This window comes from Hypanus sabinus, chromosome 29, assembly GCF_030144855.1.
Source record: "Hypanus sabinus isolate sHypSab1 chromosome 29, sHypSab1.hap1, whole genome shotgun sequence".
NCBI classification, from domain to species: domain Eukaryota; kingdom Metazoa; phylum Chordata; class Chondrichthyes; order Myliobatiformes; family Dasyatidae; genus Hypanus; species Hypanus sabinus.
The window spans coordinates 7696374-7712955 of record NC_082734.1 but is presented as its reverse complement, the minus strand read 5'-3'; the positions used below and the strand labels follow the sequence as shown (position 1 = coordinate 7712955).

The window sequence follows — 16582 nt, the reverse complement described above, 5'->3', positions numbered from 1 at the left end:
TGTAAATTTATTATCAAAGTACATATATATCGCCCTGTTTCCCCACCCCCACATTCTTCCAAACACCAGCAAGTACAGGCCTAGAGCCATCAAATGCTCCTCATGCATTAACCATTTCATTCCCGGGATCGTTCTCATAAACCCCCACTGGACTCTCTCCAATGCCAGCGTATCCTTTCTTAGATATGGGATCCAAAACCTCCCAGAATACTCCAAATGTGGTGTGACCGGTACCTTATAAAGCCTCAGCATCGCATCCTTGCTCTTGTATTCTTCTCCTCCTGAAATGAATGCCAACGTTGTGTATTCCTGACTTACTAGTGAGTCTGTCTTGCTCCTATCTCTTCAGATACTCGAGAGAGAGGGGCTGCAAGCTCTTGTGATCCATGTAGACAAGGAACACAGAAATGTCCAGACTGCAAAAACAGCAGCACTAAACTTGCTTAGGAATTATTGACAGGATAGTGTAATGGGAGCTCTAGCCTAGCTGCTTGTTACGCTGCCCATGTTTAGAAGCTCCTCCATCTCTAGTGGTGTTCAGGGCTTCTGTCATCATGTCAGTAGCTTCCTCTCGGTTTTCACTGCTGTCAGTCATGTAAGTCCCGGGTGGAGACTCAGGAATACCGTCACACTCAGATGTGGAAGGATTCTTCATTGCTGTTTCCCTAACGATTTTGTTTGACCAGTCATGGTTGTTAGCCCTGACCTGACCCCCCCGAACCTGGAGGACCAGTGGACCGCTCTTAGTCTGGCCTCTACCCTTTGACCAGTTTGGCATGGGTGACCCTACCAAGAGCCGAAGCATAAAGCCCCGACTCCAGCAAATATGGCCCTCCGGGTCATTGAGGCACGCGAGCCTCCAAACCGTGACGAGGCTGTGTTCCTCTCAGAGGCATGGGAGATCTGCTCTGTATGTAATCTGCACTGTCCCAATACTGGTGGGGCTATATAAAGGGAGCTATATGCAGTTTCTGCCTTGGGAGAGCTTGACGGGACAGTGGATGTGAACACATTATCTGGCACCATGCGTAGCAGTTAGCAGCATTAGGGTTCCAGAGTTCAATTCTGACAAACTCTGTAAGCTGTCTCTGTCCGTCCTTCCTGTGGAATGTGTGGATTTCCCTGGGTGCTCTGGTCTCCTCCCACAGTCCGGGTAGGTTATTTGGTCATTGTAAGTTGTCCTGTGGTTAGGCTAGGGTTCTATCAGGATTGTCAGGGTTGCCGGGGCAACACAGGTCAAAGGGCCAGAAGGGCCTACTCCGCTCAGTATCACTAAGTACATTATTAATTAGAAATAAGTACGTCCTGGGACAGTGTAGAAGATTACCTAAGTTTATAGATTCATGAGGGGCGTAGATCAGTGGAATGGTTGAATCAGTCTTTTTTCCCAGGGTTGGAGACTCTAAACCTCGAGGCCAAAGGTGAAAGGGGAAAGATTTAAAGGGGCAAATTTTCACACGGAAGTTGCTGGGTATCTATAATGAGTTTCCAAATAAAATGTTATAAGCCGGTACAATTAAATTAAACAACAGTTGAACTGGCATATGGTTTAGGTTCTAAACTTTCGAAGACCCATCATGGACACTCGGAAACCCCTGGTTTAGAAGAACAATCGTGGACATTTGTGAACGCTGGTTTAGAAGAACCATCATGGCTACTAACCTCCCCAGCATCAAGGTCATCTTCAAACAAGCTGTGCCTGAAGAAGGCAGCACCCTCACCACCTGGGACAAGCCCCCTTCGCACTACTACCAACATGAATGAGGTATAAGAGCCTGAAGACCCATACAACATTTTAGGAACAGCTTCTTCCCACCACAATCAGATTTCTGAATGGACCATGGACCCACAAACACTACCCCACTATCCCTCTATTGCAGAGTTTATTGAAGTTATTTTTATTGTGACTCTTTTTATGAATTGCATTGTACTGCTGCCTGAAAAGAATACATTTCACGACATATGTATGTAATAATAAACCCGATTGTCGTTTTTATTCTGATTAAAAAGACAACCAGGTTTTCGATTGGTCAAAAAATCACAGCAGTGTCCCCACTTCCTGAGGAGATTGAGGCAAGTGAGGGTAATTCCCCCTCCCCCACCACCCCCAATTTAACAGATTTTTACAGGAACACCTTTCAGAGAGTCTTGACCGGCTACATCACTGTCTGCTACAGGTTTGCAAGGCATCCGACTGCAAGACCTATAAAGAATGCAAGGACTTCTGAGAAGATCATCAGGGTCTCTCTTCCACCCATTGGAGATATTTATCAGGAGCAGGACCCTGAGCTTTGTCAGTGACCCTTCCCATCTGCCCATCAATCCCTTTGACCTCCCCCACCATCTGGCAGGAGGTACCGTAGCATTAGGACAAGGACTGTTAGTTTGGGGAACGGCTTCTTCCTCCAGGCCATAAGACTACTGAACCCCCTGTCATTGCCCAGGTCTCATCATGTATGAAACACCAGTAGCATAACCCTGTTTACTTTTTAACTTGTGTCACAAATGCACCTTATTATTTGTTAATTTATTTGTGGTAACATTACTTCATGTGTTATGTGTGTGAGTTATATGTACTGTGTTGTGTACCTTGGTCCAGAGGAACATTGTTTCGACTGCTGGTATATGTGTCAGAATCAGGTTTAATATCACCGGCATATGTCGTGAAATTTGTCTTTGCAGCAGCCGTATGATGCAATACATACTAATAGAAAAAATGTGAATTACAGTAAGTATATTTATATATTGGTTAAAATAAGTAAGTAGTGCAAAAATAGAAATAAAAAAGTAGTGAAGTAGTGTTCATGGGTTCAATGTCCATTCAGAAATCAAATGGCAGAGGAGAAGAAGCTGTTCCTGAATCGCTGAGTGTGTGCCTTCAGGCTTCTGCACCTCCTTCCTGACGGTTACAATGAGAACAGGGCATGTCCTGGGTGATGGGGTCCTTAATGACGGACGCCGCCTTTTTGAGTCATTGCTGCTTGAAGATATTCTGGATACTATGGAGGCTAGTGGCCAGGAGGGAGCTGACTGTTTACAACTCTTTGCAGCTTACTTCGATCCTGTGCAGTAGCCCCTCCATACCAGACGGGTGATGCAGCCAGTTAGACTGCTGTTCGAATGCAAGCTTGTACCACTGAATGACAATAAACTCAAACTTGATTCTGAATGTAGGCCAAACGTCGGCGAAGAAACCGAGACAACTTGGTCAGCAGGGACAAGTTGGGCCAAAGAGCCTGTTTCCGTATTGTATAACTCCCTGAGTCTGTTCCGTATCTGTGTTTGATGAGACCGAAATGGAAATGGATCCCTGACACTGTAATTCTTCACCTGTATGAGGGGAAGTTAGCGGAAAATAAAATTGACTGAGGTGAGCCCTTGCCTGGGGAGATGAGTGGCTGCTATTCATCAGCGGAACATTCTGGAGCCATTTGACCAGTTGTTAACGAGCGGAACAGCTGTCAGCATGATTGTGCGAGGGGGCTTAAAATACATCTGCCAGTAGCCTTAAATAGCAAACCTTTCTAAATCTGACACATCTGTCAGGCAAGCCTCGGTCACTGGAGAAGAACAACAAAGTCCAAACAATTAATTCAATTCAAAGATTCCTTGCTTTGTCAATGGGTTTTGATGCCCTTTAAATTACTCTTGATTTGAGGTGACTGTCTAAAGGGACTACAGTCCTAAATTTTCAGTGCAGATCGGAAATAACATCTCCTCCTCGCTGATAACACTGGACAGCAATTTTTTTCAAAAGTTGTGCTCCTTCAGAAATTCTTATTTAACTATAATAGATCGCTTGAAGTTGAACACAAATATAATTTCAGACTAGGAATTTGGAGAAACAAGAAATTAACTTTTATTGAATATAATGTATTTTTGCATAACGGTGATGACACTTTGCAATAGTTCAACTAAGCTAAAGATGTTTCGTTAACAGTTTTTGCTTGTACTCAGTGTCTGAGGCTTCTTGTTTAAGTGTCCAACAATAAGCAGCCAGCAGTGATGGATTCCAGTTGCCCTGATACCCTTTCTCCATGACCGCAATGTCCCAGTGAAACCTTTCACCGTGATCGTCACTGACAGCGCCAAGATTTGCAGGGAAGAAGTCTAAATGGGAATGCAGAAAATGAATCTTTAGTGACATGTTGCACTTCGTGGTTTTGTTTGCTTGAAGCATGCTTTCAACCAGCTGCATGTAGTTTGGTGCTCTGTAGTTGCCAAGAAAAGTTTCAACAACATCTTTAAAAGCATCCATACGATTTTCTACAGTGCCACAAGAAGTTCTTCGAATTGACTGTCATTGATAACGCGTTTGATTTGTGGACCAACAAAAATACCTTCTTTAATCTTGGCATCAGAATTATAAAATGAAATATCAAATACAGGCGATTTTAAAAAATAGTGTGTGATAGATAAATTTCACAGTGATTTTCATGATCAGCAGCTCAAAATCCATAAGATACACCCAAAAGTATTCAGGAAGCAACGTCTTTGTCATCCAGTGTACAGGAACATCTGAAGGACTTATGCTTAACCCACTGCTCTACTCCCTCTGTCATCACAACTGTGTGGCCAGGCACAGCTCAAACTCCATCTACACATCTGCCAAAGGCACCTGTGTTGTTGGCAGAGTCTCAGGTGGTGACAAGAAGTGAGATAGATCTACCAGTTGAGTCGTGTTGCCCTGACAACCTCACACTCAAACTCGGCAAGACCGAGGAGCTGATTGTGGACTTCAGGAAGGGGAAGTCGGGGGAACACACACCAGCGCTTACTGAGGATCTAGCTGCAGAAGGGGTGAGTAGCTTCAAGTTCCTGGCTGCCAATATCCGAGGGTATCTATCCTGGGCCCAACATATTGATGCGATCGCAAAAATGGCACACTGACGGCTACACTCCAACAGGAGTTTGAGGAGATTTGGTATGCGAACAAAGACTCGAGGAAGTTTCTACAGATATACCTTGGAGAGCATTCCAACTGGTTGCATCACCAGCTGGTGTGGAGGCTCGAATACACAGGATCGGAGAGGGTTACACACTCAACCAGCTGCAACGGGGGCACAACCCTCCCCACCGACGAGGACATCTTCAGAAAGCGGTGCCTCAGTAAAGCTGAATCCAACATTAAGGACCCGCACTATCCAAGATATGCCTTCCTTTTATGACTACCATCTGTGGAGGAGGTACAGGAGCCCAAGGATGCACATTCAACGTTTTAGAAACAGCTTCTTCCCTTCCGCCATCAGATTCCCGAACGGTCCACGGCCCCATGAGCAACAAATCATTATCGCTCTTTGTCACTATTATTTATTTATTTGCCTGCTTATTATACCTTACACTAATTTATTGTATGTCTTGTTCTGTACCGTTGCCACGAAACAACAATTTTCGCTACATACAGTTCTGTGCAAAAGTCTTAGACGCATATAGATAGCTAGGGAGCCTAAGACCTGTAGTAATTTCATGTATTGCACTGTACTGCTGCAAAAAAATACAAATTTTATGACATTTGTGAGTGATGATAAACCTGATTCTGATTTTGGTCTCTTTTGGGGACTGAGGGTGAGAAGGGGGCAGGGAGAGGGGAATCATGGTTGGGAAAGAGGGAGGGAGAGGAGAGGGAGCGGGAAGCACTAGGATTTCTAAACCGATTTGCCTGGCATCTCAGGGCCGGGTGTGTCTGTGCCCATGTCTAGTGCTCCTTCTCTGCCACCTGTCGCACACCCCTAGTGGCACCCCACCCTCGCCATTCCCAACATCCTTCGACGCTGCCAAATTTACAAACTGGCTCTCTGCTCCACATTGACAAGTACAGCGCCGTACAAAAGTCTTGGCCACCCTAGCCGTATACATGTGCCAAACTCTTTTGTACTGGCTGCACTTTGTTAATAAATTTATTTTGAACTTTGGGCTTTGATGAGGCAGGGCTGAGCAGCAAGATGACTCACTCCCACTCCTGATCAATCTGCTGATGTTTGTATCTTCGTTTTTATTACACCAAAACATTTCCTTAAATAAGTCATTCTTATACTGCTTGCTTAAAGGTTCTCACATCATCTCCCTCCCACATCATTTGCTCCAGTTACATGTTGGCCCTCAGTGACCCGTGTACAAACGCATCATCACTAGATAATCTTGCACCATCTAACAAACACTCTGTTCTATCCACCAAAACAGATGACATCACCCCCATTCCACTTCACGTTCCATCTGCTACACTCCCAGGAGGGTCAGACATCCGAATTCGATGCCAAGCCAACTTTTGCTTATTGGATCTGGATGTGGTTCAAAGTAAATTTTCCTATCGAAGCACATATCTGTCACCGTATACAACCCTGAAATACGTTTTCCTGCGGACATACTTGGCAAATCTATAGAACAGTAACTAGAACAGGATCAACCAGAGTGCAGAAGGTAACAAACTGTGCAAATGTAAATATTGAGAACGAGATGAGGACTCCTTGAAATTGACTGGCATCTATTGCCTCAGTTTTCCCTGAACCACGATTAGGCGCCATGGTTAGCACGATGCCGTTACAGCTCGTGGCGTTGGAATTTGGAGTTCAATCCCCAGCCTCCTCTGTAGGACCTCCCTGAAGAACACACAGGTCTACTCCCGTTGCTTCCTCCACAGTCCAAAGATGCACCGGGTAGGTTGATTGGTCATTGTAAGTTGTCCCGTGATTAGTTACTGGGAGGCTGCTGGGTGGTGCAGTCTGAAGGACAGGGAGGGCTTATTCTGCCCTGTATAAACTACTGTTAAAGCTAACAACATCATTGGTGGGGCAGGAGAGGCCAGGCATGATAAGGAAGGCAGATTCCTTTCCCTGAAGGTCATTAAGTGAACCCAATGAGACTTCATTAGTTTCTTGGCTCCTGTAACTTTCTATTTTCTATATTTATTTAATTCCTTGCATTTAAATTCTCCAGCAAAACGCAAGACGGAGTGCTCCCACACACATAGTTTTTACTGCCACACATCTGGAGTAAAGACAGACGAGAAAAGGTTTACAAACGTGAAAGATTTTTATTCACAGTCATTATCATTCTGTGCCGTGTCGTATGATATGGTCTCATGACCATGACTGTTATTTGGCAAATTTTTCTATAGGATTGCTTTGCCATTGCCTTCTTCTGGGCAGCGTCTTTACATGATTTGAGAGTTAGGGGGCAGAAGTTTAAGGGAAACACGAGGGATTATTTCTTTACTCGGAGAGTGATAGCTGTGTGGAATGAGCTTCCTATAGAAGAAGTAGAGGCCAGTTCAATTGTGTCATTTAAGGTAAAATTGGATAGGTATATGGACAGGAAAGGAGTGGAGGGTTATGGGCTGAGTGCGAGTAGGTGGGACTAGGTGAGATTAAGAGTTCAGCACGGACTAGGAGGGCCGAGATGGCCTGTTTCTGTGCTGTGATTGTTATATGGTTATATGGTTAAGACGGGTGATTTCAGCCAATATCAATACTCTTCAAAGATTGTCAGCCTGGCGTCAGTGGTCACATAACCAGGACTTGTGATATGAACTGGCTGCACATACGACCATCCACCACCTGCTCCCACAGCTTCACGTGACCCTGATCGGGGGGCTGAGCAGGTACGACATGTTGCCCAAGGTTGGCCTGCAGGCTAGTGGAGAGAAGGAGCTCCTTACACCTCCTTTGGTAGAGACATATCTCCACTCACCCCACAACGTATTTCATTATACCCTTCAATTAATAAACAGACCAAAAGGATGTGATTTTTAAATGTTCATTCTAAATATTAAGTACTCACAGTATGCAAATTACAAAAAAAAAACATTTAAAGTGCCGCACAGTTTTCAGGCCATGTAAAGGTTGTTCCATGCAGCTGTAAGAAAGTTAGAGGGAACTTTGAAGTCAGGCAACATCGACGGAGGGAAATAAACAGTCGAGCTTCGGGCTGAGACCCTTCATCAGGACTGGAAAGGAAGGCGGCAGAACCCAGAATAAGAAGATGGGAGGAGTTGGGGGGTGGGGGGATACAAGCTGGCAGATGATAGTTGAGGCCAGGTGAGGGGGGAAGGTGGGTGGGTGGGGCAGACGGGATGACGCGAGAAGCCGGGAGGTGGAAAACGTTTCCCCTCACAGATGCTGCCTCACCTGCTGAGCTCCTCCAGCATTCTGTGTTGCCCAGGATTTCTGGCATCTGCAGAATCTGTATGATGTTGCTGTGTTTGCCGAGCTTGGCAACTAACTTGCAGACGTTTCATCAGCAGTCGAGGCGACATCCTCAGTGCACGATTGTTGGTGTTTCTCTCCAGGCGCACTTGCCCCTGTCCGCTTGCCTCCATCCTGATTGGCTAACCCTTTAAGGTGACCTCTGAACTTTATTGGCTCACGTTTCTTTGGCTCTTAGGGGCTCGTGGATGCCGTCTATTTTGATATGTTTGTTTACGGATTATCAGAAGGGAACCATGCCTCTAAAAATTCTCATGCCCGCTTTGCATTCGTCTGCGCCAGAATCCAGTTAAACCAGCGTCCTCCTCAGTCTTCATGTCTCCGTACCGCCATTTTGTGTTTCCACAATCAAGTTGACAGCTTACGATCTGTCTGGCCAACGAAGTTCTTGTTACAGAGTGTCCTGTATCTGTAGCTGCTGTGGTGAGATTTGAACTCACAGCTCAGGACTAGCGGTCCAGGACTCTGGCTACTAATTTAGTAGCCTAGGTTACACTGCTGGTCTTTATGCCTTTATGTGGTCATAAAATAATGGACAGAAACAGGCCCTTGGGCCCAAACTGACCCTGCAGACTAAGACGCCCCCTTAAGCCAGTCCCACTTCCAATTCAGATTCAGATTCCGATCAGATTCGGGCTTTTTTTTCTCAAGCGTACCTCGAGACATTCAGTGAAACGCATCAATTGTTTTAGCAACCAACACACGCAAGGGTGTGCTGGGAGCAAGGCCGCCAGTGACGCTAACTGAGCGTGCCCACAGTCTTCACACAAGCTCCAGACAAAGCAAGACGACAACTGTAAGACAACCCCGTTTCCCACCCTCCCACCCGCCATCACGCACGGGCAGGCCTCCAGCCCAAGGACAGGCCGCCTCTGGGCCTCCAGTCCTTGATCGTGGTCTCTCCGACCTGCAGACAAGAACTGCTCCATATTCCTCTATCCCGTCCACATACCAGTCCGAGTACGCTTTGGGCGTAGCTGTACCGCAACGCTATTACAGCTCAGGGGGTCGGAGTTCAGAGTTCAGTCCTGGTGTCTTCTGTAAGGAGTCTCTGTGTGTCCTCCCCATGGACCGGGTGGGTTTTCCCTGGGTCCTCTGGTTTCCTCCTACAGTCTAAAGACGTACCGATTGGTAGGTTATTTGGTCATTGTAAATTGTCCCAAGATTTGAGTCAGGGTTAAAGTTATAGAGTCATAGAAAAGTGCAACACAGAAATAGGCCCCTCGGCCCATCTAGTCCATGCCAAACCATTTAATCTGCCTACTCCCAATGACCTGCACTGGGACCATAGCCCTCCATATCCCTACCATCCATGTACCTATCCAAACCTCTGTTGAATGTTCAAATCAAGCTCGTTTCCACACTCATGACCCTTTGAGTGAAGATGTTTCCTCTCATGTTCCACTTAAACTTTTCACCTTTCACCCTTAATCTATGTGACCCCCAACTGTAATCCCACTTGGCCTCGGTTGGAAAAGCCTGCTTGCATTAACCCTCTTTATGTCCCTCATAATTTTGTCTACTTCTATCAAATCTCCTCTCAAACTTCTACATTCCAAGGAATAAAGTCCTAACCTATTCAGCCTTTCCCCGTAACACAGGTCCTCCAAACTCGGCAACATCTTTGCTAATTTTCTCTGTACTCTTTCAACCTCATTTATATCTTCCTCGTAGGTCTATTTCCTAAAGAGTTTGATGTCCTTTGGAGTGTGCAGGCCTCTCCTTCACGTCTTCTACTGTCTGTAGTCGCCAGTACAATCTTCTATGTGGTGGTGTGCTGGGGCAATGGCATCAACATGGGTAATGCCAACAGGCTCAATAAACTGATTAGAAAGGCCGGCTCTGTGATAGGAGTCTAGCTGGACACTCTGGAAGTTGTGGTAGAACAGAGGACTCTATGGAAAATCATGGCAATTCTGGACAATGTTTCTCACCCTCTGCATGCCACCTTGGCTGAACAGAGGAGTACTTTCAGTAATAGACTGAGACAACTGCGCTGCTCCAAAAAGCGCGATATGAGGTCATTCTTACCCTCGGCCATCGGGCTCTATAATGAGTCCACCTATAGCTGGGGAAGTGACGAGCCCCTCCTGTTAGACTGTTTGAGGGGACATTTGTTATTCTTTCTTACTGCTCTTTTAATATTTATATTCCTCTGCACCTGTAATACTACTGTGACACTGTAATTTCCTTCGGGATCAATCTATCTAGTAGGTGAGCAAAAGTGCGCACGTTACTCCAAAAGGAACTCAGCAGGCCAGGCAGCATCTATGGATAAAAGTACAGTCAATGTTTCGGGCCGAAACCCTTCGGCAGGACCCCAAACATCGACTGTACTTTTTTTTTCCACGGATGCTACCTGGACTGCTGAATTCCTCCAGCATCTTGTGTGTGTTGCTCGGATTTCCAACGTCTGCAGATTTTCTCTTGGTCACAATACTCCCAATTTGGCTTCTTATATTTTGTACTCTGATTTATGAATGCCAATATTGCCAGAAGCCTTCTTTACAACCAGTTGGAGTTGTTGGAGCAGCATGGCTTGAAGAGCCTACTCTGCACTGTGTCTCTAGACTAAATAAAGTAATCAATGTTGCTGTCACTTACTCAACGAGGATGGTCTAAAAGAAGATCTTTTTAAGAAGCTGGAAGATTTTGGGAGGAAATTCCAGAAGATGGGATGTTGAGAGTTACCAGCTGTGGAGGAATCATTTGGGGAACTGAGACTTATGGGGTCAAGAGGTGTTTACAAAGGGAGGCAGAGGTGAAGCCGAAGTGGTGTTTAACCTGGTTCTAACGTGACACAGCCAGTGTAGAAGTGAGTGAAATTTAGGATGTGAGTGTTAGAGATCGGGACTCTTGGTGCTTAGAACGGGAGAGCTTTGGGACCCTCTAGTGCAGAGGTGAGACTGCTACCCACCAGATCACCATTCTGCACAAACTTGCTCTGGCATTCATTGTCCGAATTAACGCTTCATATAAGAAGTAGAGCTGGAGTTGGCCATTCAGCCCCTACAGACTGTCCTGGTTCTGATCTGACTTTAGCCTCAGTTCTGTTTTCTTGCCTGATCCCTGTGAACCACACCTCCCCTAAAGGATCCCCCCCCCCCCCAGGACAAGCCCTCTTCTCATCAATACCAGCAGAGAGAAGACACACACTTATCTTTTCAGGAACAGCTTCTTTCCCTCTGCCCTCCGATTTCTGAATGGACATTGGACAAAAATACTTCAGTATTTTTGCTTTATTTTTGCAAACTTTATTTATTTTATATATATTTATTTATTTATTACAAATTATAGTATAGAACCTGAGTTATAAGGAAAGATTGAATAAGTTAGGACTTTGTTGCTTGGAACATGAAAGATTGAGAAGAGATTTGATAAAGGTTTACAAAATTATGAGGGTTATAGATAGGGTAGATGCAAGCAGGCTTTTTCCACTGAGGTTGGGTGGGACTACAATAAGAAGTCATGGGTTAAGGGTGAAAGGTGTAAAGCTTAAGGGGAACATGAGGGGAAACTTCTTCACTCAGAGGGTTGCGAGAGTGTTGAACGAGCTGCCAGCACAAGTGGTGCATGTGAGCTTGATTTCAACGTTTAAGAGAAGTTTGGTTAGGTACATGGACGGTAGAGGTATGGAGGGTTATGGTCCTGGTACAGATCGATGAGAACAGCTAGCTAAATGGTTCGGCATGGACTAGATGGGCCGAAGGGCCTGTTTCTATGCTGTACTTTCCTGTGACTCTACAGTTTTTATGTATAACACAGTACTGCTGCTGCAAAACAATGTATTTCAGTGGGAACAAACCTGATTCTGTCTCTGACATGGGCCAAAAGGCAGGCAAATGGGAGCGGCTTAGATGGGCATCTGGGTCAGCATGGGCAAGTTGGGCCGGTGCTTCATTGATCTATGGCTCTGCAAAAGCCGTCTCTACAAGCGTTGGATTGGGAAGGTCGGGTACAGGCCAAGCTGAAGTGGCGGGGTCCAGGCACTGGGGCGTAGCAAGACGAATGAAGCCGATGTTTGGACATTGATTTAGGCACTGGGCCAGACTGAGGTCAGGGTTTTGGGGCCCAAGGCGAGGAACACCAGTTCAGTCTACTGCTCCACCACACTGACCCAAATCTGTGCTAAACTCCCTTTGTGCTCTTCAGCTCAGAATGCTAGTTACTTGTAGTTATTATTAGCAAGATTTGTTTTTATTTTGCTCTCTCTGCACATCGGGTGTTCGATGATCTTTCTCTTTGTGGGTTCTTTCGAGCTTCTTTGCTTTGTGGCAGCCTTTTGGGAGACAAATCTCAAGGTTGTATAATCCATACACATACCCTGATAATAAATGTACTTCGAACTTCGAACTTTGAAATCACATCTCATTCTTTATATAAACACCATCGGGTATAAGCCCAGGAGTCAGTCCAATGCCTTTCAATGAGCTCTGGATAAAAATAAACTGCTAGAAAACAGGAAATCCGGAATGATTTGAAGTAATTCTCTCTCGGTGACAGGCGCCGCCTCCGCTGTGTTTTTGGCTGCCTTTCTGTGGTATTTTTCTGGAGTGCTTGGACAGTAAGCGATGACTGACATCTCTTCTCAGTTCCGAGCACTGGGTTAAACATTAAGCAATGCTGTTGTTTCCCTTGATCACCATCAATCAACAACAGCTTCCCCTTCACTAAAGACAGTTTCACCGCCGTGGTTAAAATTAGCCAGATGCACTTGTTCTGTCAATATTTGGATTTTCACATCAGGGATAATGTGTGTGTGTGTGTGTGAGTGTGTATTCTGTCTCTGGGTCAAAGGTTAAAGCCTATCCCAAAGGCCTAAGCCCTAAATTAAGTTGGCATTCCCTGTTCAAGGCTGAGGCAGGGCTGCTCCATCATCAGCATCTTAAGCCCTAAGCACAAGAGATTCTGAAAATGCTGGAAACCTGGCGAACGTGGGGGCAAACAGCACAGCACAAGCCCTCTGGCCCACGGCGATGTGCCTAGGTGCTTGTGCGGAACCTACAATTCTGGGCGTATTTTGCAAGAGCTCTGGAGACCCACGACGGGAGTGGAGTTTGCAGTTCTCCCTGTGATGTGGAACATCGAACACAGTACAGGCTCTTCAGCCAACAATGTTGTGCCAGCCTTTGAACTACTCTGATATCAATCTAACCCCTCCCTCCTACATAATCCTCCGTTTTTCTATCATCCTAAGAGTCTCTGATGCTGTCTGCCTTAGCGGCACATTCCACACACCCACCACTCTCCATGTAAAAACTTACCTCTGACGTTCCCCTTACCTTTTCCTGCAATCCCCTTAAAATGATGCCCCCTGCTATTACTCATTTCCACCCTGGGAAAAAGTCTCTGGCTGCCCACTCGATCTCTGCCCCGTATCATCTTGTACACCTCTATCGAGTCGTCAGTCATCCTCCTTTGGTCCGAAGAGAAAATCCCTCGCTCCCTCAAAGCAACACACAAACACACGAAGGAGGCTCGGGTGGCAAGGTGGCATTTGTTAGCACGACACTGTACAGTACCAGAGATCCGGGTTCAAATCCTGCTGCTGCCTGTGAGGGGTTAGTACGTTCTCGCAGTGAGTTTCCTCCGGATGCTCTGGATTCTCTCACGGCCCAAAGATGTCCTGGTTAGTAGGTTAATTGGTCATTGTAAATTGTCCTGACATTAGGCTTGGGTTAAATCGGGGGTTGCTGAGCAGCGTGGATCGAAGGACTGGTAGGGCTTCAAAGGTCCAATTTAATGTCAGAGAAATGTATACATCCTGAAATGCTTTTTTTTTTGCAAACATCCATGAAAACAGAGAAGTGCCCCAAAGAATGAATGACAGATAAACCTAAGAAACCCAAAGTTCCTCCCCCCAAGCTTTTTCCACTGAGATTGGGTGGGACTACAACCAAAGGTCATGGGCTCAGGGTGAAAGGTGAAAAGTTTACGGGGGGGGTACATGACCAACTGGCGGCACAGTGGCATCAGCGCTGGACTCTGGAACGAATGGTCCCGAGTTTGAATCCAGCCGGTCCCCTTGCACGCTTTCCATCCAAGCTGGGTTGAGCGTCAAGCTAACTCGGCCTCGTAAAAAAAAACTGGAGAATGCTACAGAAACGCCACCAAAAAGATCGGTGGAAAAAGCTTGGCACCACGGTGCCCCAATGAGGGCATTCTTCTTCTAAGGGGAACATGAGGGGGAAGCTTCTTCACTCAGAGCTTAAGGCATTGGTCTAGTGATCTGAAGGTCGCTAGTTCGAGCCTCAGCTAAGGCCGCATGTTGCATCCTTGAGCAAGGTACTTAACCACACATTGCTCTGTGACGACACCGGTGCCAAGCTGTATGGGTCCTAATGCCCTTCCCTTGGACAACATCGGTGGCGTGGAGAGGGGAGACTTGCAGCTTGGGCAACTGCCGGTCTTCCATACAACCCTGCCCAGGTCTGCGCCCTGGAAACTTTCCAAGGTGCAAATCCATGGTCTCCAAAGACCAACGGATGCCTATTATTACTGTTTTACCTTTTTCTAGTTCAATGCACTGTGTAATGATTTGATCTGTATTATCAGTACACAAGGCAAGCTTTTCACTCAATATATGTGACAATAATATACCAATTTCAATGTCAAGATGTTGGAGGAACTCAGCAAGTCAGGTAGCATCTATGGAGGGGAATAAATAGTCAAAGTTTCGGGTTGATATCTTTAATCAGGACTTGATAAACCCCTTGCATTAAACCAAGCCAAGTCAAGTGTATTGTCATTTAACTATACACTGTACATGTATTCTGCCAAATGAGGTGTTTCTCCAAACCAGGGTATAAAGATTCAAAGATTGACTTAATTTATTTCTTATATCCTTCACAAACATGAGGGGTAAAAATCTTTACATCTCCATCTAAATGTGCAATGTGCAATCATAGTAACTTATAATAATTTATAATAAATAAAACAGTCAATGTAATATAGAGTACACTCAAATCATCAGTCTGATGGTCTGGTGGAAGGAGCCTGTTGGTCCTGGCTTTTATGCTGCGGTACCGTTTCCCGGATGGTAGCAGCTGGAATAGATTGTGGTTGGGGTGACTCAGTGATCCTTTTTACACACCTGTCCTTGTAAATGTCCTGGATTATGGGAAGTTCACAACTACAGATGTGCTGGGCTGTCCGCACCACTCTCTGCGGAGTCCTGCGATTGAGGGAGGTACAGTTCCCATACCAGGCAGTGATGCAGCCAGTCAGGATGCTCTCAGTTGTGCCCCTGTAGAAAGTTCTTAGAATTTGGGTGCCTTTTTCACCGCACAGCTGGTGTGTACAGACCACGTGAGGTCCTCGGTGATGTGCATGCCTAGGAACTTGAAGCTGTTCCCCCTCTCAACCCCAGATCCACTGATGGCAGTAGGAGTTAGCCCGTCTCCATTCCCCCCCTGTAATCCACAACCAGCTCCTTTGTTTTCGCGACATTGAGGGAGAGGTTGTTTTCTTGACACCACTGTGTAGGGTGATGACTTCTTCCCTGTAGGCCACTTTGTTATTGTCTGAGATAAGGCCATTCAGTGTAGTGTCATCGACAAATTTAATGAGCAGATTGGAGCTGTGGGTGGCGATACAGTCACGGGCATACGGGGAGTAAAGGAGTAATACAATACACACGTAACACAGTAAATTATGAAAGTAAGGATGAAATCTACAGTTGGATTACACATAAATAAACTGAAGTGCATAAATTAAATATTGTAAGATACAGAACAGATTAACCAGTGACATCTCAAATGCCGGGGGGGGGGGAAAAGATTGTTTCCTATGCTGACCATTCTTGATTTTATGCATCAGTTTTCCCGTCAAAGAGGAAGCTGGATGGATTGGTGGGGTTATTAATAATTGCTAAGGGCCCCTCATTGACAGCGCTCCTGATAAAAGTCCTCGATGGATGGTGGGGTGACCCCTATGATCCTCTCAGCCACTCTCACGGTCATTTGTAGGGACTTCCGTTCCGATGCTCAGCTGCTCCCATACCGGATGGAGATGCAAATTGTCAGGACAATTTGGCCTAAACTCTGGTTAGGCCACACTTGAGAGTATTGTAATACAGTTCTGGCTGCCCCATCACTGAATTGTTCCCACAACCTAAGGGCTCTTCACCTCATGTTCTCGCTATTTATTGCCTGTTTACTTATTATTATTTTAACTTTTTAGTATCTGCACATTTTTGTGGTCTTTTGCACATTGGTTGTTTGTCCATCCTGTTGGGTGCGGCATTTCACCGATTCCATTGTTTTCGCTGTACTTATGGTGAATGCCTGCAAGAAAACAAAACTCAGAGTTGTATATGGTGATGTACGTGTACCTCTATAATAAATTTACCTTGAACAGTGTGTGCAGATTCACTGTTTAGA

General features: G+C 45.7%; 1 protein-coding gene across 1 annotated transcript in view; it reads right to left on the bottom strand.

The window, feature by feature from the left end:
- Positions 1-14964: 14964 nt before the first annotated feature.
- LOC132382946 (ras-related protein R-Ras2-like) overlaps positions 14965-16582 on the bottom strand; it is a 70604-nt gene continuing 68986 nt past the window's right edge. Inside the window, exon 6 of the mRNA XM_059953556.1 lies at positions 14965-16486. Within this exon, the coding sequence (XP_059809539.1) occupies positions 16474-16486 (13 nt within the window). The 3' untranslated portion in view covers positions 14965-16473. The remainder of the gene's footprint in view (positions 16487-16582) is intronic.